The following is a 26,144-nucleotide window of genomic DNA, read 5'->3' as shown; positions in this document are numbered from 1 at the left end:
AGCCCACAATTACTAGAACTGCACTCTGTTGAGGTGCCAACTTGCGCCTTGTGCACAAGCAGGCCATACATGGCCTACTTGTCTGTGCGCAAGCAGAGCTGCATTCACAGATGGGTGAATTGCAACTGTCAGATGTGCAAATCGACGTTATTAGGAATGATGTCAATGGTTTGTGTTGTGTGACGTCAGAACCGAGCTCTGGTCGACCTGAATAAGATGTGACACAGTTTCTAAACGTCACATTTAGTCTGGGTACGACAGAGAGAAAGTCCTTACAGACAGATTGTACTGTGAGAGTCAGATAGTCAGAGACATATAGAGACATAGACAAAGAGATTGACAGAGAATATATTCCAACCTGCAAGAGACAAAGGAACAAACGCCTTCCAATTCACAGCCCAAGTAGCAGAAGCTACGGTACATGAACCAATCTTCCGAGACACAGGTGTCCTGTTCTGAATGTCCTTAAGCCTTCACATCTCGGGTCACCCTCCATGAAAACATGAACAGGAGCCACGACAACCTCTACCGTCCAATGATGAGCAATGGACACCTGCCCTCATCTTCCTGTCCGACGATCACAAGATGTGTAACCACACAGCATGTCCACACCAAAGAAAAACCTTTCCAGTGTAAACAGTGTGACAAGAGCTTCAGTCGGTTAGGTCTCCTGAAGACACACCAGCGTGTCCACACTGGAGAAACACCCTTTGTGTGTAAACAGTGTGACAAGGGTTTCAGTCGGTTAGGTCACCTGAAGAGGCACCAGCGTGTCCATACTGGAGAAAAACCCTTTGTGTGTAAACAGTGTGACAAGGGTTTCAGTGAGTTAAGTGATCTGAAGAATCACCAGCGTATCCATACCGGAGAAAAAGCCTTTGTGTGTAGAGAGTGTGACAAGGGTTTCAGTCGGCTAGTTCACCTGAAGACACATCAGCGTGTCCATACTGGAGAAAAACCCTTTGTTTGTAAACAGTGTGACAAGGGTTTCAGTCAGTTGAGGGATCTGAAGAGGCACCAGCGTATTCACACTGGAGAAAAACCCTTTGTGTGTAAAGAGTGTGACAAGGGTTTCAGTCAGCTAGTTCACCTGAAGACACATCAGCGTGTCCACACTGGAGAAAAACCCTTTGTGTGTAAAGAGTGTGACAAGGGTTTCAGTCAGATAGGTACCCTGAAGACACATCAGCGTCTCCACACTGGAGAAAAACCCTTTGTGTGTAAACAGTGTGACAAGGGTTTCAGTGAGTTAGGTCACCTGAAGACACATCAGCGCGTCCACAGTGGAGAAAAACCCTTTGTGTGTAAACAGTGTGACAAGGGTTTCAGTCAGTTGAGTGACCTGAAGACACATCAGCGTGTCCATACTGGAGAAAAACCCTTTGTGTGTAAAGAGTGTGACAAGGGTTTCAGTCAGATAGGTACCCTGAAGACACATCAGCGTCTCCACACTGGAGAAAAACCCTTTGTGTGTAAACAGTGTGACAAGGGTTTCAGTGAGTTAGGTCACCTGAAGACACATCAGCGCGTCCACAGTGGAGAAAAACCCTTTGTGTGTAAACAGTGTGACAAGGGTTTCAGTGACTTAGGTCACCTGAAGACACATCAGCGCGTCCACAGTGGAGAAAAACCCTTTGCGTGTAAACAGTGTGACAAGGGTTTCAGTCGGATAGGTACCCTGAAGACACATCAGCGTCTCCACACTGGAGAAAAACCCTAACACACTGGTGTTAGGGACTCTGAAGAAGCACCAGTGTGTCCACATTTGAGAAAAACCCTTTACACAAACAGTGTGACAAGGGTTTCAGAAGGTTAGATCACCTGACTTCATCATTTCGTTCTGGGTAATCTCATAGCCAATCAGGAAGCAGCATTCTCGGTGACGTCACCATTATAGAGGGACCCCAGTGAGTTCAATGGGATAGTGCATCCATAGCAGTGGGGGAGTGGCGTGACGTCACCAACAGTTGAAGACGTTATAATCATCATCAACAACCATTTGTGGGGACGTCACCAGGGGAAAGGGGTGACATCAAATGGTGAAAAAAAAATCTCATTAATGTTCAAATTTGTAGAAATACTGTTCCTATGAAACAGTGTGGGCTCGCTCGTGACTATATTCTGGAGTGTGCTAACTGTCATGTGAAACTCAACCAAAAGTCCAGTTAACACCACTCCCAGATGTTTTTCAGCACCTCAATTGCACCTCATTGGCTAAGGGCCCTGCCTTTGTACTGTCGTGGCGGAACTTGATAAAAAAACTAGAAGTATTGTTCCTACACCATCAGGTGCTACTTGCCATTGGTGATGAGCTGTCACAAATTGGAAGTAGTCTAGCCAACTACAAGGACATGCCACAGCCAAGACCACTAACTCAGCAAGAAAAGATGTCAAGTCTTCAGATGTGAAAAATTCAACAAAACAGAGCAGAAAGAAATTGTACAGTTGCTTAGTCCTCAGCTAAATGTGGAACCGATGGAACTCTGAAACGGTCTATCAGGCAGTGCATGAGCCAAAAGAGAACCCTGTCACAAGACAGTTCATTCTGAATTCGCCTGCAGGATATGAAATAACCTTTGCTTTTAAAGGGATAGTTCATCGATTACTCACCCTATGGAGACTTGAATTTGTGGACAGCACTCAGCTGGGTCAAGATGAAAAACTGAAGCTCTGCTTGTCTACTGTAAACATAGGGAATATATAGATACAATAACAGTTTGTTGCTTCATCTTTCAGAAACCGTACAAACTACAAGTCCTACAACAAACCATTTCAGGGCTGGTGAGCAGAACGCACAGAACCATTAAGTACTTGAACCTGCCCCCTTGGATTTGGCGAAATCGGGAGACAAAGAAAATAAAGACTCGAAGGCTAAAGGATTCTTACATGAATAAGATATTTATAAACAGATATTGCAGTGACACAGTGGAGAAAATAGCAGCATACATGGTTAGTCTCAAAGAGCCCACAGGAGGTTTGGAAGTTATTTTATAGTAGCCATGTTTATACCTCATAACCTTCCTTACATGTGTTCCATCAATCATCGTTAACCTAATTCTTCTCTGCTTTGATACAGTCACCTTGATCCAAAATTATACGGTAATCTATCACAATGGCTCTGAAACATTTTAAGTCTAGGACCCCCAAATTAATATTTGGCCTCGGACCCCCATGAGAAAATATTTGGTGCCAGGGACCAACATACAAAGTTTGTGTTAAATAAAATATTTCTGATAGTTTTGAAAATTGCTGATCAACAAGCTCACAATGCGTCACATCGACTAGCAGATCTACAATGCTTTTGCGAGGCGTTGTGAGCATGTAGATCGGCTATTTTCACAATTTCTGCCTCTAATATTTGACAATTTGGCCCATGTTTAATTTGTCATTTCAGAGGCATTAACAAAATCAATAACCAAAGACAATGCATAGCTATTTTTTTCCAGGACCTTCCAGGACCCTTGATACATTTCAAAACTTTTCCAGTACTGGAAACATATTTTTCTAATTTCAAAATATTTCCAGTAATTTCATGACCGTGGGAAACCTGTATTTAGAGCATGAATGTGTCTGATTCTCAACAAAAGCCAAAAGGGAGAAAAGGACCCACCTTTAATGGACTTACAGTATGATGAAACTGACCAGAATCGTACAGTAACTAATGTAACTGAATTTAGTTACTGGAACATTCTGAAGAAATCTTGTGAAATAAAATGTTGTCAACCAATCTTCAAGAACGATGATAAACAAAAGAAGAAGTAGGTGTCACAACATGATTCTGCCCCCCAAAAAATGTGTTAGTTACTGTATATCAGCATGCCCATATATGGGCGTGTGCTGCTGTGCTTAGAGAATGATGCATTTGCTTAAGAGAACTAGAAAGATGCAATTGGAAATTGCAAGTGTGGTTGCCGTGATCCCCTTTCAAGTCAATGGGGAAAATGTATTCACTGATATTTTAATGGCCATATATGGAGATCCCTGTCAGCCAGGCCATGTCACTTTCATGTCCATATATGGAGATCCCTGATGTCAAAAGCCCATATCTTGGATTGCCCAACTATGGACATAATACTGTGTCAGTCTCATGTGGTCTGTGATGTCAGACATGATGATGTCAAATCAGACATCAAATCCACATCTGGGATAAGTTTATTTTGAAATAGAAATACCGTTCCTACGAAAAAGTGTGGGCTCGCTGCTCCCTCATTGGCTAAAGCCCCTGCCTTTGTACTGTAATTTTTTTAAGGAGAATAAACCTGGTCTATAAAGATTCGAGAGAAAATACTGGTCTCGCCGTTCTGCGAGCACAAAGATTTAATGTGGGTGTATTTATATCAAGTCAAACTTGTTGGTGGTGATGTCACCAAGAACGCTGCTCCTCATTGGCTAAAGGCCCTGCCTTTGTACTGTCGTTCATTCTTTTGAGGAGAATAAACTTTGACCTATAAAGTTTTGGTATAACATACTGGTCTCGCCTTTCAGCGAGCCCACAATAACTAGAACTGCACTCTGTTGAGGTGCCAACTTGCGCCTTGTGCACAAGCAGGACATACATGGCCTACTTGTCTGTGCGCAAGCAGAGCTGCACAGATGGGTGAATTGCAACTGTCAGGTGTGCAAATCGATGTTATTAGGAATGATGTCAATGGTTTGTGTTGTGTGACGTCAGACCAGAGCTCTGGTCGACCTGAATAAGATGTGACACAGTTTCTAAACGTCACATTAGTCTGGGTACGACAGAGGGAAAGTCCTTACAGACAGATTGTACTTTGAGAGTCAGAGAGTCAGGGACATATAGAGACATAGACAAAGAGATTGACAGAGAATATATTCCAACCTGCAAGAGACAAAGGAACGAACACCTTCCAATTTACAGTCCAAGTAGCAGAAGCGGTACATGAACCAATCTTCCGAGACACAGGTGCCCTGTTCTGAATGTCCTTACGCCTTCACATCTCGGGTCACCCTCCCTGAAAACATGAACAGGAGCCACGACAACCTCTACCGTCCAATGATGAGCAATGGACACCTGCCCTCATCTTCCTGTCCGACGATCACAAGATGTGTAACCACACAGCATGTCCACACCAAAGAAAAACCTTTCCAGTGTAAACAGTGTGACAAGAGCTTCAGTCGGTTAGGTCTCCTGAAGATACACCAGCGTGTCCACACTGGAGAAAAACCCTTTGTGTGTAAACAGTGTGACAAGAGTTTCAGTCAGCTAGTTCACCTCAAGACACATCAGCGTGTCCACACAGGAGAAAAACCCTTTTCGTGTAAACAGTGTGACAAGCGTTTCAGTCAGCTAGTTCACCTGAAGACACATCAGCGTGTCCATACTGGAGAAAAACCCTTTGTGTGTAAACAGTGTGACAAGGGTTTCAGTGAGTTAGATAACCTGAAGACACATCAGCGTGTCCACACTGGAGAAAAACCCTTTGTGTGTAAACAGTGTGACAAGGGTTTCAGTGAGTTAGGTACCCTGAAGACACATCAGCGTGTCCACACTGGAGAAAGACCCTTTGTGTGTAAAATGTGTGACAAGAGTTTCAGTGTGTTAGGGACTCTGAAGAAGCACCAGCTTGTCCACACAGGAGAAAAACCCTTTGTGTGTGTAAAGAGTGTGACAAGGGTTTCAGTCAGATAGGTACCCTGAAGACACATCAGCATCTCCACACTGGAGAAAAACCCTTTGTGTGTAAAGAGTGTGACAAGGGTTTCAGTCAGTTAGGTCACCTGAAGAGGCACCAGCGTGTCCATACTGGAGAAAAGCCCTTTGTGTGTAAACAGTGTGACAAGGGTTTCAGTCAGATAGGTACCCTGAAGACACATCAGCGTCTCCACACTGGAGAAAAACCCTAACACACTGGTGTTAGGGACTCTGCAGAAGCACCAGTGTGTCCAAATTTGAGAAAAGCCCTTTACACAAACAGTGTGACAAAGGTTTCAGAAGGTTAGATCACCTGACTTCATCATTTCGTTTTGGGTAATCTCACAGCCAATCAGGAAGCAGCATTCTCGGTGATGTCACCATTATAGAGGGACCCCAGTGAGTTCAATGGGAGAGTGCATCCATAACGGTGGGTAGGGATGTCACGATACCAGAAATCTAGTAGTCGGTACCAATACCATTGAAATTCCACGATTCTCAATACCATTTCGATACCACGATAAAAATAAAAAATAAACCCCATGTAGTTCAACATACACTCCTTTATTAGAAGTGAACAACAAACAACAATACTGTATGCTTAAACAGAAGTTGCACGTAGCTTTAAATGATTAAAATAAAATAATGTGCATGTAGCCTTAAAAAAAATGTATCATTAATAAAATCAAAGTGTTGGCTGTGTGTGTGTTGCTGCTGCTGGCTTTGCTCTGGCCTGTCCTCCCTTGTCAACGTCCTCCTCTGGCTGATACTGTGAAAAGAACATTGAGATTTCAGTTAGTAGGTGTAGCTAAGTGACTGACTACAGCAACAATATGAAAACAGCATAGGCTGTAATAACACACACACACACACACACACACACACACACACACACACACACACACACACACACACACACACACACACACACACACACACACAGTGCAAGCAGTCATTCAATGACGTGGTGAAACCATTTTTAGTGATATTTATTACAAATCATAGCCCATTACAACCACACACACACACACACAGACACACACACACACACACACACAGACACACACACACACACACACACACACACACACACACACACACACACACACACACACCCTATTATTACAACCGCACGCACACACGCACGCACACACACACACACACACACACACACATAATCCTAGCGTAAAAAAAAAAGTCTAGAACATTGGCCAAACATCAATGCCAGCCTTCTCAAACAAAGAATAACGTGTATGTATTATTCCAGCGTTTTTTAACGTTACGTTAGGCGAGTTACGTTAGGCGATACAGTAAATGAGCTGCCTTGCAACTTTATGTAACTTTATGCGGGACAGAAGGGGGCTGCTCTCCGTGACGAGGCTGGACACAACGTAACGTTACTTTGCCAGGCAGCTCATTTACTGTGTGGGCTCACCATAGTAACGTTATTAGATATGGACAACAATGATAACACGTGAATTCAAATGCACTCACCTTGAATTATTTGTACAAGTCTGGATGTCGGTCTTTTAGATGTTTCGCTAGTTGGATGTGTCCCCCCCCCCCTTTCGTCTGGAAACGGTTACGGGCCGGCATACAGGTTTTTGACAATCAACTATTAATCCCTGCTCATCCTCGAATGCAAAGTACTATACGCGACTTTTGTTTAGTTTTTCTTCTCAAGGGGCAGCTGTCGCTGCTGGTTGGAGACGACGCGATGCAGATGCGTGTGCCGCCGCCATGTTGCATGTTGTTGTTTTTCTCCTTAAAGCGTGGTAGTCCACGTAACGTTATCACAGCATCAGACCCTGCTGTGAGGGTTGTGCGTGTGTCTTCCGACTGCCTGCTGTGAGGGTTACCAGATAACCGCTCATTTACAGCCCAAAAACAACACAAAAGAAGCGGCCAGATCTGGCATCTCGGTTACCAACGGTACTTCGGTACTACCGTACTTGTAGAAAAGTCAGTACCGTACCGTACCGACACCATTTGGCATCGAGTTGGTACCGAAGTATCGGTTCTGGTGACAAGCCTAGCGGTGGGGGAGTGGCGTGACATCACCAACAGTTGAAGACGTTATAATCATCATCAACAACCATTTGTGGGGACGTCACCAGGGGAAAGGGGTGACATCATAAAATCAGGGTATAAATATGACATCAAATGGTGAAAAAAAAAAACACCTGTGCGAAGTGAGCGGTGCAACACAACACTCAATCCTACGAAGTTTGGCCAATGGACCAAAATAAATTCTGGTAGTGTGTTGTAGTCCGATCCGACCTTATTTTAACCACTTTAACCCTGCCATCATTGTTTCGGGCATCTCATTAATGTTGGACAATTTCAAATTTGTAGAAATACTGTTCCTATGAAACAGTGTGGGGTCGCTCGTGACTATATTCTGCAGTGTGTTAACTGTCATGTGAAGCTCAACCAATACTCCAGCTAACACCACTCCCAGATGTTCCGCACCTCAATTGCACCTCATTGGCTAAGGGCTGTGCCTTTGTACTGTCGTGGCGTTACTTGATAAATAAACTAGAAGTACTGTTCCTACGAAACAGTGTGGGCTCGCTCATAAAGAAATAATTAAAGAAAATAACAGAAGACAAGGCATTTATTATACACCATCAGGTGCTACTTGCCATTGATGATGAGCTGTCACAAATGGGAAGTAGTCTAGCCAACTACAAGGACATGCCACAGCCAAGACCGCTAACTCAGCAAGAAAAGATGTCAAGTTTTCAGATCTGAAAAATTCAACAAAACAGAGCAGAAAAAATTTTGCTTAGTTTAATGTCAGCTTAAAGACCAACTTTTGTTTTTTTTTACAACAAGGGTTCATATTTTAGATTGTAATTAAAGAATATAAAAGATTGGTGTTAAAATTATTTCATTTACTTCTATTTTCTTTTAGATTCTTATTTCAGTGGTTGGAGGCATGTGTACAAGTGGCTAAATATGTCATTTTACACAGAATAAGCCCATTCCCAAGATACAACGCAACCTTTCATGGTTGGAGCTAGAAGTGTTACTGTAAATAGCAATAAAGAAACTGCCGTCTTATTGTGTCTAAAAAGACACATTTAGCCACTTGTACGCATGCCCCCATGCGTACGCATGCCGCACATTTTAGCACGGTAAACACAATAAAACAATAGAACGAAGCAAATGAAAAATGTTAAAACTCACTTTTCTCTAATTACAATCTAAAATATGAACCCTTGTAAAAAAACAAAGTTGTCCTTTAAATGTGGAACCGATGGAACTCTGAAATGGTCCATCAGGCAGTGCATGGACCAAAGGAGAACCCCGTCAGACAGTTCATTATGAATTCGCCTGCAGGATATGGAATAACCTTTGCTTTTAAAGGGATAGTTCATCAATTACTCACCCTATGGAGACTTGAATTCATGGACAGCACTCAGCTGAAGTGCCGCTTGTCGACTGTAAATATAGGGAATACTGTATATAGATACAATAACAGTTTGTTGCTTCATCTTTCAGAAACCGTACAAACTACAAGTCCTACAACTACAAAACCAATTCAGGGCTGGTGAGCAGAACGCACAGAACCATTAAGTACTTGAACCTGCCACCTATGATTTGGCGAAATTGGGAGACGAAGAAAATAAGACTCGAAGGCAAAGGATTCTTACATGAATAAGATATTTATAAACAGATATTGCAGTGACACAGTGGAGAAAATAGCAGCATACATGGTTAGTCTCAAAGAGCCCACAGGAGGTTTGGAAGTTATTTTATAGTAGCCATGTTTATACCTCATAACCTCCCTTACATGTGTTCCATCAATCATTGTTAACCTAATTATTTTCTGCTTTGATACAGTCACCTTGATCCAAAATTATACGGTAGTCTATCACAATGGCTCTGAAACATTTTATGTCTAGGACTCACAAATTAATATTTGGCCTCGGACCCCCATGAGAAAATATTTGGTGCCAGACACCAACATACAAAATTTGTGTTAAATAAAATATTCCTGATAGTTTTGAAAATTGCCGATCAACAAGCTCACAATGCGTTACATCGACTAGCAGGCTTAAAGTGGTTGAACTAATTTTTTCCCTGGTACTGGTGTGGTGGCGTTATAAGGGAACATTTCAATTACACAAATTGATCATTAGTAAATAAACAGATTTTGCATTTTATTGATTTGTTTGCAGATATATATTATTTGTCATTAATTGACAATCAATCATTGGATTGATGGATTGATGTTCAACCATGTCTGCCACTACACTGACAAATGGATTGATGAATGTCAGACCTTGTCAGCCACTACAAACGAAAAAGGAAGAATTTAAAACGTCTTCAATATTCATGACACATTCATGACCAACTATGAAACGCAAAGGAGGTAGATTATCAAAGTAGCAAGGCACTGACAATTTAGTATTTAACCACCCCAGCTTCTCGGGGAACATTAGCCAAAAATAGGCGACTTACAAGCTCACAAGAGTCACAACACTTCACAATGCGATGTGTTGCGAGATTGTAGATGGGCAAATTTTGGTGAAGAGATTTGGGGTGTTGACAGAAAGAAAAGGAGTGATTGTAAAGTACAGCTGTTGTAACTCAAGTCTGTTTCAATGAGACTAGAGGGTTTACTGTAAGTTGTTAAAAAACAAAAAACAAACTACACTTAGTGTTTAACAATGTTTTTGAGCGGTGCAAACGCTCCTACACTCGAGTGTCCGTGTGTTACTATGTTACTATCTATGTAGCCTGGCCTGCAATACTAGCCTAGTTCCAGAACCTGAATCACTAGCCACACCTTTACATTTTTGTTTTGGCGATTCAGGGGTCTAGAATTGCTCTCATTGAAGAGACTTTCCTCGTTCGAAAATCCGTATGGCGAATCAGCGTCTTGTGATCAGCGTGGGTGGGGATTTCCCAGAACTCGGACGGGACGGCACACATCACGTCGCGGTAAAATGCGGTAAATTGCGATCGTATCGATCTCGCTATGAAACATCAGTAGCAGTCTAGCAGACATGTTATGTTGTGTTTGATTACTAATTTGTTGTGCTCCTATTCCTGCTGTTTCTTTGGTTAGCAAGTAGCACTAGCAAACAACAGGCTAGCCACTAGCCTAGCCTGATTTCAGACTCTGCGCTGGAGCTTGAGTCTGACATAGTCCCCATTGTAAGAGATTTCAAAGGAGGGGATTTAAAATTTGAAATTCCCAATCACAAGAGATCTGGTGGGAGGGGTTGTGTTTGACGTACACAAAACATTCCCCCCTCCCCCTCCCCTCTATGACAGGCACCAAACAGGTAATTGTCTTTGATGTTTCATTGATTAGAGAGAAACACTAACGAGCTACTGACACGTGTATGGCTCAATCACTGACTGCAGTTCAGAACCCTTTTGATGTTCAAAGGGAGCAATTAAGAACTCTGGTGAGCCACCCCTCCCTCCGCTGTTTCTGTTGATTTTCAAAAGTTAGACCCACCCCTCCTCGGTCTTGCATTGATTTCATTGGTTGTGCGCCAGATCGGCCAGAACACCGGCAGAAAGACATGCGTCATATGCTAATTCCAGACCAAGAGAAGCAGTCCACTCAGAGAGTGGGCGGGTCTATTGGCTGGAGCCAGGCTACCACTAGCCAGCCACACATAACAACACTACGTCATCTGCTTTGCTACTGTTGTGTTGGTCAGACGGTGAACCAATCGCAGGAGACTGCCTCTTTGGCAACGCCCATCCCAGCAATCGCCCTGGGTGGAACCAACTTCAGACAGACTGAATAATGAAGTGAAACGAAATGTCAATTCAGGCTGAGTGTCAGGCTACTGCAATACAGCGTCAGCCACCGAAATGCTGTTCTCCGCCCTATACACGCTCCACTCTCCCATAGCTCTTTTGTACGAGGCAGTGGTGTCTGCGGGATGGATAGGATCCTGGAGTATTTCAGTTTGAATGACAGTGAGGAGGGTTTCCACACACTTTGGATAGGTAAGGTTCAGGGTGTAGTAGTAGGCCAGCAGATAGAGCAGACCCTCGCCCAGGTCTTCCGTGGCAAACGTGGCGACGGGAGTGGATCCGACCGCCACCAGACAGTGGGACCCGTCCAGGACCAACACGGGACTGGAGAGACATCTCTTCTGGAGGTAGACGGCGAGCTCTTCAGTTGGCTAAAGAAAAAGATGTCAGAGAAATGTCCTTATGGTAGAACAGAGCAAGATGTGCCTAATGCCAAGTGGTTATGGTGTCTGTGACATCAGCCATCTACACTACAGCACTTCTCAAACTGTGGGTTGGGACATTCTTATTTTGGGGAGTGTCCCCAGATGACAGTGAAGTGCTTAATTATCAGGGTCGGGGCTCCCCAGTTCAAATGTGATTATTTTGGGGGTGGGGGGACACCCACCAAACATGTTAACTTAGGCCATACAGTACATACTTCTCGTACAACGGATAGCAAGAATCTACAAGCTGATCTCCTAGCTCCCAACACATTGTGAGCTTGTAGATAATCTTTTTTTTTCTATTTTAGTTCTTAACCTTTTGATTAATATAATGACTCAAGAATGCAAGTTATGAAATAAAGTGTTGAAGCCACCAATGGCCATAGATGGAGAAACGTCATTTGTGTTAACGTGAACAATTTGCGGAGTTGACGGTGCTGGGACCCCACCATTTAATATATTATTACATGCTTATGTTTGAGATGCTGCACCATTAGAGACTAACAAATCACATGTAAAAAGCCCTTGAATACATATCACAGCAGACACCGATAAAGTGTTGAATGTGAAAATGAACAAACTCCCACCTGAAGGACATGAAGCATTGCCTCACTGGCATGGCCCAGCTTCTTAGGCGCTGCAGTTGGTGAGGGAAACAGCTTGGGGAGTGCCCTGAACAGCGCTACGGTGGATCCCACTACAACACAACAGAGAGTAGTGATTGGTGAAGAAATTGTTTGGTAAGGAATTTATTCCTAGGGTTTTATAAAAAATTCCCTGACTATTTGTGGATTTGAAAAGTTTGAAGTGGCATTTCTAGTGGGAATGTGCGTGCACAATTTCACAAAAATGATTTGAGGCATTTTGTGACCAATCATACAAACTTTGAAAGCCAATCTCAGCCAATCAGGATGGAATATGGACTATCAGACAGATCCATGTCGATCAAATGACTGTAGAGACACTGTCTACCGATTTGCGTGATTTTTGGACAAAATCTGTAGGAGTGCTGGCCAAAAGGTAGTTTTGCACAAATTGGCCTCCTGGTGGCGCTAGAACAGTCCCATGTGGGGCAGGGGTTCTGAATTGGCTTCCAGGGAGTGTGTGTGCTCAGTTTGGCAGCGACCGGGCCAACGCCTCCGGAGATTAGCTGGTAACAAACTTTGTGGACGGACGTACACATACACACACACACGGACGGAGACGAGAACATAGTCTCTCCCTACCTTCGGCTGGTGGAGACAAAAGAAGAGTATACCTATTTACCCGCGACCCAAACATGGGTTTGGGAAAAAGTGCTGTAGTGTAGAGATGTAAAGTGACGTACCTCTATCACTGACATCCGGCTTCTTCATCACTTTTTTCGCGACCCCGTAAAACTGCATGTCGATGAAGAAGTCTTCCCATCTCTTCTTTACTTCATCCACAAATCTGCTGTTGTCCTTATCCAGGATGCGCCGCAGCTCCTCCATCACCTGGAATGCAATGAAGTGTTGTACCATTTACACCTGAGGTTCGAAAAAAATATCTTAAGTTTTCTGAAAAAAAGAAAAAGGAAAAAAAGAAAAAAAGATCTTTTTATATCAGTGGTGCTCAAACTTTTTAATGTCAAGGATCCCAAAATTATACGTATTTTTGGCCTCTCAATATATTGTTCCAGGGAGTGGGACCCAAAGCAAAGATATTAGTTAAAAATGTTGATTGTAGCACATAGTGACGAGCTATGAGCTTGTAGATCTGCAATTAATAGCAAATACATGTAAAATATATTGTTACAGTGGTTGAAATGATAGTTCTGGGAAAGAAGCTGCTTGGTGGATAGGCCAAAATAACAAATGAATCACTTAAAATCGCTTACTTGATGAAGTTCCTTGAACCATGGATATCTATCCAAGATCTGTATTGGCCTGTCCTCTTCTTTCAGGGCAAACCTGTCTATGAAGTGTCTTCTCGCTTCAAACTCAATGTCAAGGATCTGGGAGACAGCATCTTGGTCGGGATTTGACTTCTTGAACAACTCCTGCAGTGTCATCTGACTGTCTTTGTCCGCTAAAACGGAGAACACAGATTAGCTAATGGGTATCGGACATGTCAAAATCAGAATTGAAATGTACAATATCACTGTCTGTAATATATCAACAAAGACAACCAAACTGACTTCCCACACACACACTTAGTGATATGAACAATAACTAAGGCCATCACACGCTTAGCACTTTTAATGCCACAGACATAGATTGACGAGAATCATTAATTAGGCAACTAGGCCACAAGGCAACTCAAAATACATAATTTTTGCTGGTTTTATAAAACAAAAATGCTTGCCTCCAGCGGCAGATCATGTGACCGAACGTGAACGCGGAAGTGCACGGTCCATTCTGGTTAGAATGCATTATAAATACAAACACACTTTTGGAGCGCCCGACGCGAAAGTAGGTATTTGCTCATGTTGTTAGCATGGTTGTATGAGTCTAACAATGGTGGAATTTATCGTCACCCAGGGTACTGAAAAGAATGGACAGAACGGATAGATGTGTAGACAGCGTTTTCTTGTGGTCGTAGAAAAACACTGAAATGGGCTGGCAATGGCTGAAAAAGTACAAATGACACTGATCATGCAATAAATCGCTACTTCGACCTCATGCCATCTGGGCGAAGATACAGAACCCTGAAGTGGGGAAAGGTTCGCTTTAGCAGGAGTTTTGTCCCCTCTAACTGCCCCATCGATAGGATGGTTTTCTGTCTACAGTTGGGACCTCATGTCTTGTCTTTGTGATATGTTTTGTTTTATATGGTTTGTTCTTTCTTGTTGTTGTTTTCTAACCCTAAATGCCAAAAATGAGGGTTCCACTCACATGAACCATGGCTATCATCAGAGCTCCTAGACGTTTGACGCGAGAAAGCGGTCGATCCAGATCCACCGCTTGTGTCAGCAACATCGTCGTCTACCTCTGTGTCACTCGTTGAGAAGTCAGCGTGCTGCCTTTTCTTTGGACGGCCCCTCCCCGGTGTGGTGGACCCCCGTTTCTTTACTGTGGGCCTCACATTCTGGCACCTCTTGCTGAGATAGCCCAAAACGCTCATCTGTGGTAAAAAAAAAAAGAAAAGAAAAAAAGAAGGTAAAAAATAATGGAAAGACATTTACAATGTGTTTTTTCTTTCTTCTTTTTTTAGATTTATTTTTGGGCTTTTATGCCTTTATTGATAGGACAGTAGACTAACAGGAAATGGGGAGAGAGGGAGTGACATCGGCAAAGGTCATCTGAATCGGGAATCGAACTGGCGCCGCCGCCAGGCATCCATGCCTATGTGGCAATGCCTAAGTGGTATGCGCCCAGACCAGTAGGCCAGCGAGCGCCCCATAATGTTCATTTTATTCGAAAGTGAAATATCCCTTAAACTAATTCAGAAAATAAATAGAAATTAAAACGTCTTAATAGCACACACATTTTAATTACTTACATGTTTCGTGGGTTTGCCTTTATCCTGTAGCATAGGATAATGTTCCACTATCATCTTAGCCATTGCGTTGAGTTCCTGCCTGGAAGGGTAGCGGCCATCCTGTCCTCCTTGCTGACTCGCTCTCAGGATGGAGATCATGCTGACGACGGTGTTCCTCACCAGCCTGCATCTCAGCTCCTTGGACATGACACACTCTCCCTCTCTGCCATCCGCCGCCATCTGATGGTAGTGCTTACGCACTTGCTCCAGCTCGCTGTCGATGTACAGCACATATTCAGGAGGACTGGGAAGCTGGAGGGTCATCTTTGGGCTTCTCTTCTTTTCCAAAGGGGTGGATGACGCCTGGGCCTGGGGGCAGATTGGTGACATTGCGCCAGGGGAAGAAGAAGACAGCCTTCCTGTTTCACTGGGGCCAGCTTTGTCTGGTACGGTGGTATTCTCATCCTAAGTAAGAGATGAAAATATAATGTAAAAAGAGTTAAACAGACTTTTTGATTGATTGATGTTTTGTTATATAAACAAATAACAAACAAATCCATGTACATTAATACCATATATTAATTGTACACATCTGTCAAAAGGGGGACTCTATTCCGGTTGGTTACCTTGTTCTGTATCTCGGCTACATTTAAAACAAGGGCCTGCCTCTCAATTGTACTCCGAGCGGAGTTTATTAGGGCCAACAAACGTCTTCTCCTGAGGAAATGTTCCGGCTCAGGAAAAAGGTCTTTCACGTCTTCACGGCTGAGAGTGCGCAGAAAGGCCTCATCAATGCCTGCAACTGTTAACACAGACCCAATCATGATGTTATCATGATTCATTTAATTGGCATTATTTAACTCGACAGAGCAAACAATGTCTAAGTTTGTCTTGTCAATTTATATCTTATCCATGACTGAATATAAATGGAATTTACATTACAGAATACAATTTAGACATTTGGTGTCTTGAAATTGTAAAATAGTTAGCATCATAGCACGTACAGTAATTTAATCACATTATTAATGTGGTATTCCTATGTTTAAAACAACAGCAATATGACATACAGTACCTTTTAAACTTGATACAGTAACACTGTCCAGTTCATCCATGATTCTCCTTGTGGTACCTGTAATTGCTCCTTTACCTTTTAGGCAGAAAAAAACATGGAGTTAAGTCGGTTACATTGGCCATGCTGATCAGTTATTTTTTACAGTCCACTGCCCACCTGCTTTGGCAGTGGTTCTTAAACTTTTTTCATGTCAAGGACCCCCAAATCTATCTCTACAAGCTCACAAGTCCATGGCTGTAATCTTGAAATTTGCAGTCAATCATGATTTTTTAAACATATGATCATATTTTGCCTCGGTTACAGTAAATAGGACTACTATGCCAATCAAGCCCAATTCAATATAGGCTCACAATGTTATGTTGCAGTAAACACCCTAAGTTCACCAGAAATAATCACAAAACAATAACTGCCACAAAATGCTCATACATGTGTCTTTGTACAATACTCTGGCTAGCGTGACATAGCGTTTCTGCTGAACGTGGAGCGACCCATCGTGTGTTGTTTATCTGATGAAGTCCGACCAAACCATAATCATGGTTTTTAAATTAGCACTAACTAAGAAAGGTGATTATGTTTACCTGCGAGATTGTCCCCATTCGCCTTGTCATCTAGTGACTCCTCTGGTCTCTGAGGAAGCTCCTCTTGTTCCTCTTGTATCTCTGGAGGCTCTGATTCCTCCTCCTGCAAAGGCTCTGGTTCCTTCTGGACAGGCTCTGGTTCCTTCTGGACAGGCTCTGGTTCCTTCTGGACAGGCTCTGGTTCATCCTGCAAAGGCTCTGGTCCCTTCTGGAGAGGATCTGGTTCTTTCTCCTGCAAAGGCTCTGGTTCCTCCTCCGGGACAAGCTTTGGTTCTTCCTCCTGGACAAGCTCTGGTTCTTCCTCCTGGACAGGCACTGGTTCCTCCTGGCAGGGGTGTCATTTGGGTCATCAGGGGATGAACCAAATTAAATTATTATTGGTACCAGTCATTGTCATGTCTGTGTATAGATCGATTTCTCAGTGTGGCAGTCATAAGTGGCGTTTCCATAAAGCCTCTGGCTTATTCGCAAAATCTTTTTATGGAAACATTTCAAAATGCGAATAAACTTTCATTATCAGCAAAAACAAATATCCGCTTGGAGGTGGATTTTGAGGCTTTATCGAATAAACTAAATGTGCATTTGTGAATGGAAACGGGTCAGACAATAAATGCAAATACATTATGATGTTCTGGGTCCATATCGTCTGCCAACTTGACACTTTCCCCTGCCGCTTAACGTCCATTGTATAGCGTTTATAGCCCACAAAACAAACCGGTTGTTTGTACGACACGGAGTGACACGGACTGTGTGTAAATTCCTCCCGTTTTCACCTCCCGGAGTCAAGCCAAACCCTTCCTCATCACACAGTGTTGCGTGCCAAAAGTGTCCGATCTACAAGCTCACAGCAGCTCGCATCCGCGTCTCCACGCCGCGAGCTGGCAGATCGGCCACCTTCCAGAGGACGCTGAAACTTGCAGGATGAGCACTCAACCCATGCGACCGTCGCTAATTCGAATGACAACCGCAAATGGAAACGGGCTAAATTCGCTTTGTCTTAACTCATTGACTGCCAAGGCCCGAGTTTCCCGAGTTATTACAGTAGTCCCAGGCTGCCACAGCCCGAGTTTCCCGAGTTGGAAGCCATTTTGAAAAAAATAGCTCCATAAACACATCTTTCAAAATGTCAAAAATGGCTGTTTTGTCTGACTTTGAAGGCTTGTATCTCAGGAATGCCTGAACGGATTTCCAAGCGGATTTTTTTGTTTGAAAGCTGTTAAAAAGTACTACACATATGGTGCATGATCTAGGCATGGGCGTGCACGATCCGTGCACTAAAAATTGATCCGTGCACTAGAAATTTAGGAAGGTGGCAGTGTTTGTTTTGTCTGACTTTGAAGGCTTCTATCTCATGAATGCCTGAACGGATTTCCAAGCGGATTTTTTTGTTTGAAAGCTGTTAAAAAGTACTACACATATGGTGCATATATGGTGCATGGGCGTGCACGATCCGTGCACTAAAAATTGATCCGTGCACTAGAAATTTAAGAACGTGGCATCCTGGTACTTGGCGGCCATCTTGAAAAGGGCATTCAATGAGTTAATACACATTTCTGATAATTCGCTTATGGCTATTGTCATGTCTGTGTATAGACCGATATCTCAGTGTGGCAGTCATAGCTGCGGTGTCAAGCGGCGCTGCTTCGCACAGTGACACCGGCAGCTACATGGCAGCGCTCTGGAAAAAGGTCTATATTTTAGTTATTTGTCAGTCATAACTGCCCTGTGCCATTTGTGTTTGCAAAGCCTTAAAAGAGAAATGTAATTTCATTCAGACGTTCCAATGTTCAATGCCAAAAACGCAATTAAATTGTTAATAAATCGCAATTATTTGCACTCAACTAAAACGTAATGATCGTGTGTCAACTGTCAACCGTACCTGGACAGGCAGCGGTTCCTCTCGGACCAGACTGTTGATCCTCTCCTCCTGTTCAGGTTTCACATCATGGACCAGACTGGGTTTCCTCTCTGGCTGTTCAGAGGAAACCTCCTTTATTATAGGAAGGAGGAGGAAATCTAGGAGGAGGACGAGAGAGGAAGTAGTAGACTTTAAGCAATGACTAACCTCGCCGGTGTTCGTTCACAACAAGCCGTTTGGTTTCCGCCTAAAGCACGGAAACCACTAGAAGAAGCTGCGTAGCTTTGATTTGTTTCCCCAATCCCTATTAAAATACTTGAGTAGCCTAGTGTAGTCTTGCCAGTCGCTAACAGTTGGACTAAAAGATGCATATGCCAAAAGATTTTTTCAAAAGCAAAACTACTCCGCATCAAGGAGTTTATTATGTAGGCCCTAAAAGTATGTCCTTGAGCGCAGGGGAATAATTTTGGGTTAAATCTGAATCCGGCAAATTGTAGTCCTTTCTGAGTACTACAACATGACGTGTTGTGGTTTCCACTCCAGACAGGTTACAAGCCCGAAAAGTGAAGTGATCCCAGACTAAGCAATGACAGCTATGGCAGTCCGCTGCGGTAACCGGTCGGACAAGGATCCGTCGCAGCCTTTCCTAATACGCCAGAAGCTACAACGTCTGCTGCATAGACACCACGTCACCATGGGAACCAAAGAGTTCAGTAAAAGGGGTGGGAACCTGTTGCCGACGGCTGTTTGCTTATCGATTTTGACTGCTACGGCGATCGCATCATAGCAGCTGTACTTCTGCCTAATGGAGCCGTCCTGAAAACCGTCCAACGTCATTGGAGAGCAACTTAAAAAGCTAGCTCTGGTCCAGAGCTTCACCAAATGTTCTCTCTAACGCTCTGCATGGCACGGTGCTATTCCCATAGACATCAACATTAGTAGCAATAAAATAAAGCTTAGGTTACTTTTCTAGGGCATGACATGACAGGTGCTCTTTTATGGTGGTTTTGAAGGAGGTTAAAGGAGTAGTTCACCCCCAAAATGACTTTTTTTTCTATTGATTAGTCACGCCATGGAGAGTAGAGTTCAATAATATTTTTTGTTTTTTGTCACATTCCTAAGACAAAAATTTGATTCGACTAAATTTACCACTTACAGGCAGCAGCCGTTTGCAACTGGTAAAAACAAACATAGCCCAGCCCTACCCTCCCCTGACCCCTCTTTGTATTTACCTATGTTGTTTTTATTTTTGAGCGGTGGTCACACCGTCTCCATAGAGTGGCCGTGTGTGTATCCGTGTATCCGTGTATGTGGGTGGGTCTGTATGTAGCCTCAAGTGGTGTAGTACCTTTTATGACCACACATGTTAAGGGAGGGGCGCTGTTTTCAGGCCAGGCCAGGCCAGGCACACACACACACACACACGCACACACACACACACACACACACACACACACACACAGGGGGGAAGGGGGGAGGGGTTGGTGGGTAAGAGGGTGCTGTTGAGACTAGCCTGGGGGGGGGGGGGGGGGGGGGGGGGGGGAGGTGACAGAATTCATAGATCTAGAACACATCGAATTCATAGATATAGAACACAGAATATGTACAGTACAGTACAGTTAGGTACAGTAGAGTACAGTATACAGTACAGTTAGGTAAACCACCGCTCAGTTCACACGGGTGTGATTTTTTAAATTGTTTCCCCCTTTTTTTCCTGACTATATCTACTGCATAGTAGTGTGTCCTATCCGTCTGTCATTCAATGTTATATGAGATACTTAAATGGTTTCCTGTGGAAATAAGCTTAGTCTTTTCATGGATCTCCTTTTAGTAGACCTTGTACCAGTGAACTGTACCGTCATGAAACTGTACCTGTTCCTATGCAAACTTCTAATAAAGTCTTCAATCAATCAATCAATCAATCAATCAATCAATCAATTCCTATGGAAATAAGCTTAGTCTTTTCTAGGATCTCCTTTTAGTAGACCTTGTACCAGTGAACTGTACCGTCATGAAACTGTACTTTTTCCTATGCAAACTTCTTCTAATAAAGTCTGAAATCAATCAATCAAACCACCTGGGTAGTCTAATTATAAATAATAATATGCATGATCAATTTTAAATCACATTATATTGATAACTCAATGGACAAATTGAGCCAAAACATTTCAATTTCATGAAAACACTCTAGATCTCGGGGACCTTTTAAGTTTTAACACAGATTTGACTATATAAATTGGGCTCCCAGTCCCAGAGATAGAACTAGAAGTAGTTTCATGTATAGCCAAGAACCTCGTTACCTCCCCCCGGCGGCAGTTGCCTGTATCTGCTACAATGGGAAAGATGCAGTACTTGCACCTGCCGCCGGGGGCTTTTCTGAATTTAATGAGACTAAATAAGCGATTTAAACCGTTTTCCCAACGCCGTGGTTGATGTTTTATTTACCGAGGTTAGGTAACCACAGTCTGGGAGCTCGCAACCACCTTTACTTTTTGGATAAAATTTCGTTTCGAGTGTTTTCCAACTCGTTGTAGCGATCGCTACGCCACCTTTCTAGGACCTCATCTCGGAGCACAACGGTAGGCTATGCCGCGACGGGTAGTTCCAGTTGAATGGGAAAACATTACAAAACTAGCGATTTAAGGGGTTGTTTCATGCCGTAGTTCATGTTTTTGGTACCGATGTTAGGTAACCACAGTCTGGGAGCTCGGAACTACCTTTACTTTTTGGATAAAATGTAGTATCGAGTGTTTTCCAACTCGTTGTTGCGGCAGTCCAGCGATCGCTACGCCACCTTTCTAGGACCTCATCTCGGAGCACAACAGTATGCAGCGACGGGTGAGGTTCTATATGGGGCTATTTCATCATGTATTGGTATTTGTATCACAGTGACTGTACAAAGTACACACCTGTCCTGTGCTGCTGTTTAGGTTGTGGATTCAAAACCACATCCAGGATCCTGCGCTGCTGCTCAATGTTCTGTTTGGAATCTTCATAGATTTCTGTCACAATTCTCTCCACCGCCCCGAATATGTCCTCAGCGGCCGCCGAGAGCCGCTCGTTTATCAGCGACCTCACCGTCAGCAGTAAAGTCATGTTCGCACAGTTAATACAACTACAAAATATGGAAACACAAAGCTGACGTGTATCTAGCTGTACGCGTGTGTGTGTTTGTTTTGGTGCGTTTGTGTGTGGCGGGCAAACAATGCAAGATTTCCGGGTCGACAACGTCACGTGTCTTGCAGAGTTTGGTGTTTACCCATATGTGTTTACCTCCACCTGCTGGCGAAAATCTGTCTATGTTTTTGATGTTGCATAGGAGGTACACTGGTTCTCAACCTGTGGGTCGGGACCCCCAGGGGGGTCCCAAATTATTTTTTTGGGGGGGTCCCCAGATTCTCTCTCAACAGTAAACAAACCAACATAAAGAGATGATATCAGCACATTTCTAAAGTGACAATTGAAGGACTTTTTAATAGGCTATACCTCTAAAATGACAAATTAAACATTGGCCAAAGTGTCAAATATTAGAGGCAGAAATTGTGAAAATAGCAGCTCTACATGCTCACAACGCCTCGCAACAATAGAAAATGTAATTCCTCAACTTAGTGCTTGTCATTATTTTGGGGGTCGCGGCCTGAAAATGTTGAGAACCACTGCAGTACATAACATGACAGTACAGTTCACTGGTACAAGGTCAACTAAAAGGAGATCCTAGTAAGCTTTACAGCTTATTTACAGCTCTATGGTACAGCTGTTTTATTTAAGTAAAAGTATCAATACTGCAATGTGGAAATACTCTGTCACAAGTAAAAGTCTGGAATTCAAACATACAAAGTATTGTAAATGTAAAGTAGGCTACCAAAAGTAAAAGTATTCTCATTGTGCAGAATATATCCCATTCAAGTTTTCAAAAAAGTTTGTTGATTTTTTTTGAGCGGTGGTCACAACGCTCCTATACGTGGCCGTGTGTGTGGGTCTGTCTGTCTGTCTGTCTCCGTCCGTCCGTGTCTGTCTGTCTGTCTGTCTGTCTGTAGCCTGTATGTAGTACCTTTTATGACCACCCATGTTAAGGGAGGGGCGCTGTTTTCAGGCCAGGCCAGGCCAGGCACACACACACACACGCACACACACACACACACACACACACACACACACACACACACACACACACACACACACACAGGGGGGAAGGGGGGAGGGGGGTGGGGGGGGGGGGGTAAGAGGGTGCTGTTGAGACTAGCCTGGGGGGGGGGGGGGGGCGACAGAATTCATAGATCTAGAACACATAGAATTCATAGATATAGAACACAGAATATGTACAGTACAGTACAGTTAGGTACAGTAGAGTACAGTAAACCACCGCTCAGTTCACACGGGTGTGATTTTAATGTATGTTTCAGCCTAATCAAATGAACCCAATCTACAAAGTATACGCTCAAATATGTTCAAATAAATGTAGTGTAGTAAAAGAAGGTAAAGTAAAAGTACCTCAAAATTGTACCTCAAAATCAAGTAGCCTACAGTAGGCTACTTGAGTAAATCTGTACTATTAGCCTACTTCACACCACTGGGACTATGCGTTCAATAAGTACTTTCCCCAACAACACCAGTGGTGGAAAGGCACTTTTCATTTACTTGAGTATTTTTCACTATGGTACTTAAAACTTATAGGCCTACTCCAACATACATCTCATCTCAGAGGCAACCAAAATATTGTAGGCCTGCTTTTGGCAGAAGGAAATTGAATGCTGCAACACATTCCAATGACTATAATCTGCTACTTTTGACTCCACTACGACGTGCATTATGCAGCTATAAGTTTATTACAACCCACGTGGCAGTCTGGCAGTAGCCTGATACTTCAGTCCGCACATCACCACCCCCTGCTGGTGGGTGAAACGTAGTGATGAGTCTGGACGCTTGCAGTCAGGCTAGTCTGGCAGAGGTCGACTGAAATGCATGGCCATCATTAGCAATAATAAAATAATAATACAAACAACAATGCTGCACAGTAAACAGAAAAACGTAGTTCATATGATTTGCCTAGCCAGTGTTTCTATTACTGTCTCCACTGTTCATAATAACCTACATCAGTGTTTCTCAAACTTTCAAATTTCAATGTCTCCCTTTAACTCTGACAGTGTACAAATAGTACCATTTGTACACTGTCAGAGTTACACACTTGTTTGGGTCAATTTAGACCCCCTAAAGGAACCCACAGAGTCCCTGGAATCCACTTTGAGAACCACTGCCTTACATGATTCAAAAACACCACATACAACAATGTTAAAAAGCTGATTTCATGATTTTTAGTCTTTGAATCTGCTGACATTTTGCTGTGCCACAAAGTTGTTGTTGTTATTTACATCAACATCAGCAGAATGCAATTTAGATGAGCACAAAATTGTTGTAACGTCAAACACATCCTCCCTAGAAAATAGCATCAATCAAGTCAAAGTCATGGAATTGTAAATGGCATTAAAGTCTTGAATGTTGAATCTGCTACTGTTTTTCATTATGTTCCTGACTGTCACCATACATCACCACTAGGTGGAGGTATAGGTTAAGACAAATGGAAAATAGGCCCATACAAGTCATGTACAGTTGCCACTGGCTTCATTGAATGTTGGTTCATTAAATGTTATGGCTTTTGAAGAAAGACAAAAGCTTGCAACACTGTATCTTGAAGCTCTAAACTTTAAAGGCCAATTTCAATATGTTACTACTCAGGGACGTGCAGAGAATGTTAGAGAGGCAGGGGCTGAAGTTTCTTTAAGGGCCTTTTGGTGGAAATGTCGAAAATAGCAGACCTCCAAGCTCACAACGCGTCACGTTGTGAGCTTGGAGGTCGGCTATTTTCGGCACTTGATACCACACTGAACTAAGCATAATCAAGTCAATTCTCAGAGAGAGGGCAATTCTTTCTACATAAGATGCTGCATTCAAGTTCAGGAGAGTTTGGACAAGGCAATTCTCTTGAATGCTGCCTTCAGATATGGCATGGAAATAGGGGCATTTGCATTTCTTTTACCATAGTAAAAACCGCATTCATGGTCTGGAGAGGGCACTTTTTACAGACGGATAAAAGGGCAGGGGATCAAATCCCTTTGATGTCTATGTGTGCACGTGCCTGTTAGTACTACCTCTACAATTATATCCTGCTGCTGTACCCATGTTAGGGAAGCAAAACAAGATCATCCCAAGTCATCCAATCTGCAAACATTCAGATGTTTTGAGTCAGTGGTGGTGGTATGGTGGTCTATGGACGTTGATTGATCAGTGTGTAACTGACTTAAAGCGGTAGTCCCATTTCAATGTCGAGTAACCTAATCCACGTTAGCATTATGTAGACTCAGTAAGGCCTCTGTACAGAGGTGGAAAGCCCCGCGGAGCTTATGGAAATCTGCCTTATGCTCTCCCGTACGCTGTTTATTTTAAACATGCACACATTCAATGTACTGTAATCAAAACCATGCAGCAAAGACGCAGACTACCTTCCCAGATGTGTTCCTTATACTTTTATGCATTTTTTCCTCTTTATTACGCAGTGTTTTTGCGGTGTGTTTTTGGCCGAGGCTATGCAAGCCGTGGCATTTTTAGCACCTTGTTAACGCCTTTATGCAGACACGACACGTGCATGCACACGTACACGCACACCTAGCCCACATGCACACGCATACATACACGCACATACACACACGCAAGCAAGCACGCACACAAACACACACACACACGCACGCACGCACGCACGCACACACACACACACACACACACACACACACACACACACACACACACACACACACCGTGTGTCAGACTGGCAGCACAAATCAGATTTTCGGCCTATCCAGATTTAAATCAGATTGTTTTTTTTAATCAAAGTCTGAAAACGTATTCTTTGCTAAATCGGATTTGAACCACATTCCTAGGTGGTTTGAAATGTAATTCAAATCTGATTTATAAAGATGTGTCTCAGTCCGGACACTGAGGCCCACTGAGACACTGAGTGCTCACTGAAGAAGACTGTTTTCACCAAGCGACACCAGCGTATGCCAGAGTCTACCGGTAAGTTAAGCATTACTCATGCCTATTTCATTACCACCGCAAACCAATGCAGACAGGTTGACGATGCCTGAATACACAAATCTGATCACTTGCAAATAACAGTGTGGACAGTCAGTCCTATAAAGATCAGATTTCAGAAACAAATCACATTTGCCTGCAGTGCGAGCAAAGCCAGGGAGACAGACAAGCACGTACTGTATGTTGAACAAACATGGACAAACAGACAGTGTTTATGTTTGTAGAGAGGCTCTTTTCTGTA

The 26,144-nt window shown here is 43.2% G+C and overlaps 1 protein-coding gene across 1 annotated transcript in view; it reads right to left on the bottom strand.

The window, feature by feature from the left end:
• Positions 1-21,913, bottom strand: part of LOC308290969 (uncharacterized protein) — a gene marked incomplete at both ends in the record, with an annotated part of 35,639 nt that extends 13,726 nt beyond the window's left edge. Inside the window, 11 exons of the mRNA XM_080732884.1 lie at positions 11,627-11,814; positions 12,456-12,565; positions 13,196-13,343; positions 13,727-13,917; positions 14,724-14,952; positions 15,331-15,774; positions 15,936-16,111; positions 16,382-16,456; positions 16,960-17,284; positions 18,839-18,975; positions 21,727-21,913. Of these exons, the coding sequence (XP_080589010.1) occupies positions 11,627-11,814; positions 12,456-12,565; positions 13,196-13,343; positions 13,727-13,917; positions 14,724-14,952; positions 15,331-15,774; positions 15,936-16,111; positions 16,382-16,456; positions 16,960-17,284; positions 18,839-18,975; positions 21,727-21,913 (2,210 nt within the window). The remainder of the gene's footprint in view (positions 1-11,626; positions 11,815-12,455; positions 12,566-13,195; positions 13,344-13,726; positions 13,918-14,723; positions 14,953-15,330; positions 15,775-15,935; positions 16,112-16,381; positions 16,457-16,959; positions 17,285-18,838; positions 18,976-21,726) is intronic.
• Between the last annotated feature and the right edge of the window lie 4,231 nt (positions 21,914-26,144).

This window comes from Nannobrachium achirus (assembly GCF_963921795.1).
Source record: "Nannobrachium achirus genome assembly, chromosome: 9".
In the NCBI taxonomy this organism is placed as follows: Eukaryota; Metazoa; Chordata; class Actinopteri; order Myctophiformes; family Myctophidae; genus Nannobrachium; species Nannobrachium achirus.
This window is presented reverse-complemented; position numbering and strand designations above follow the sequence as displayed.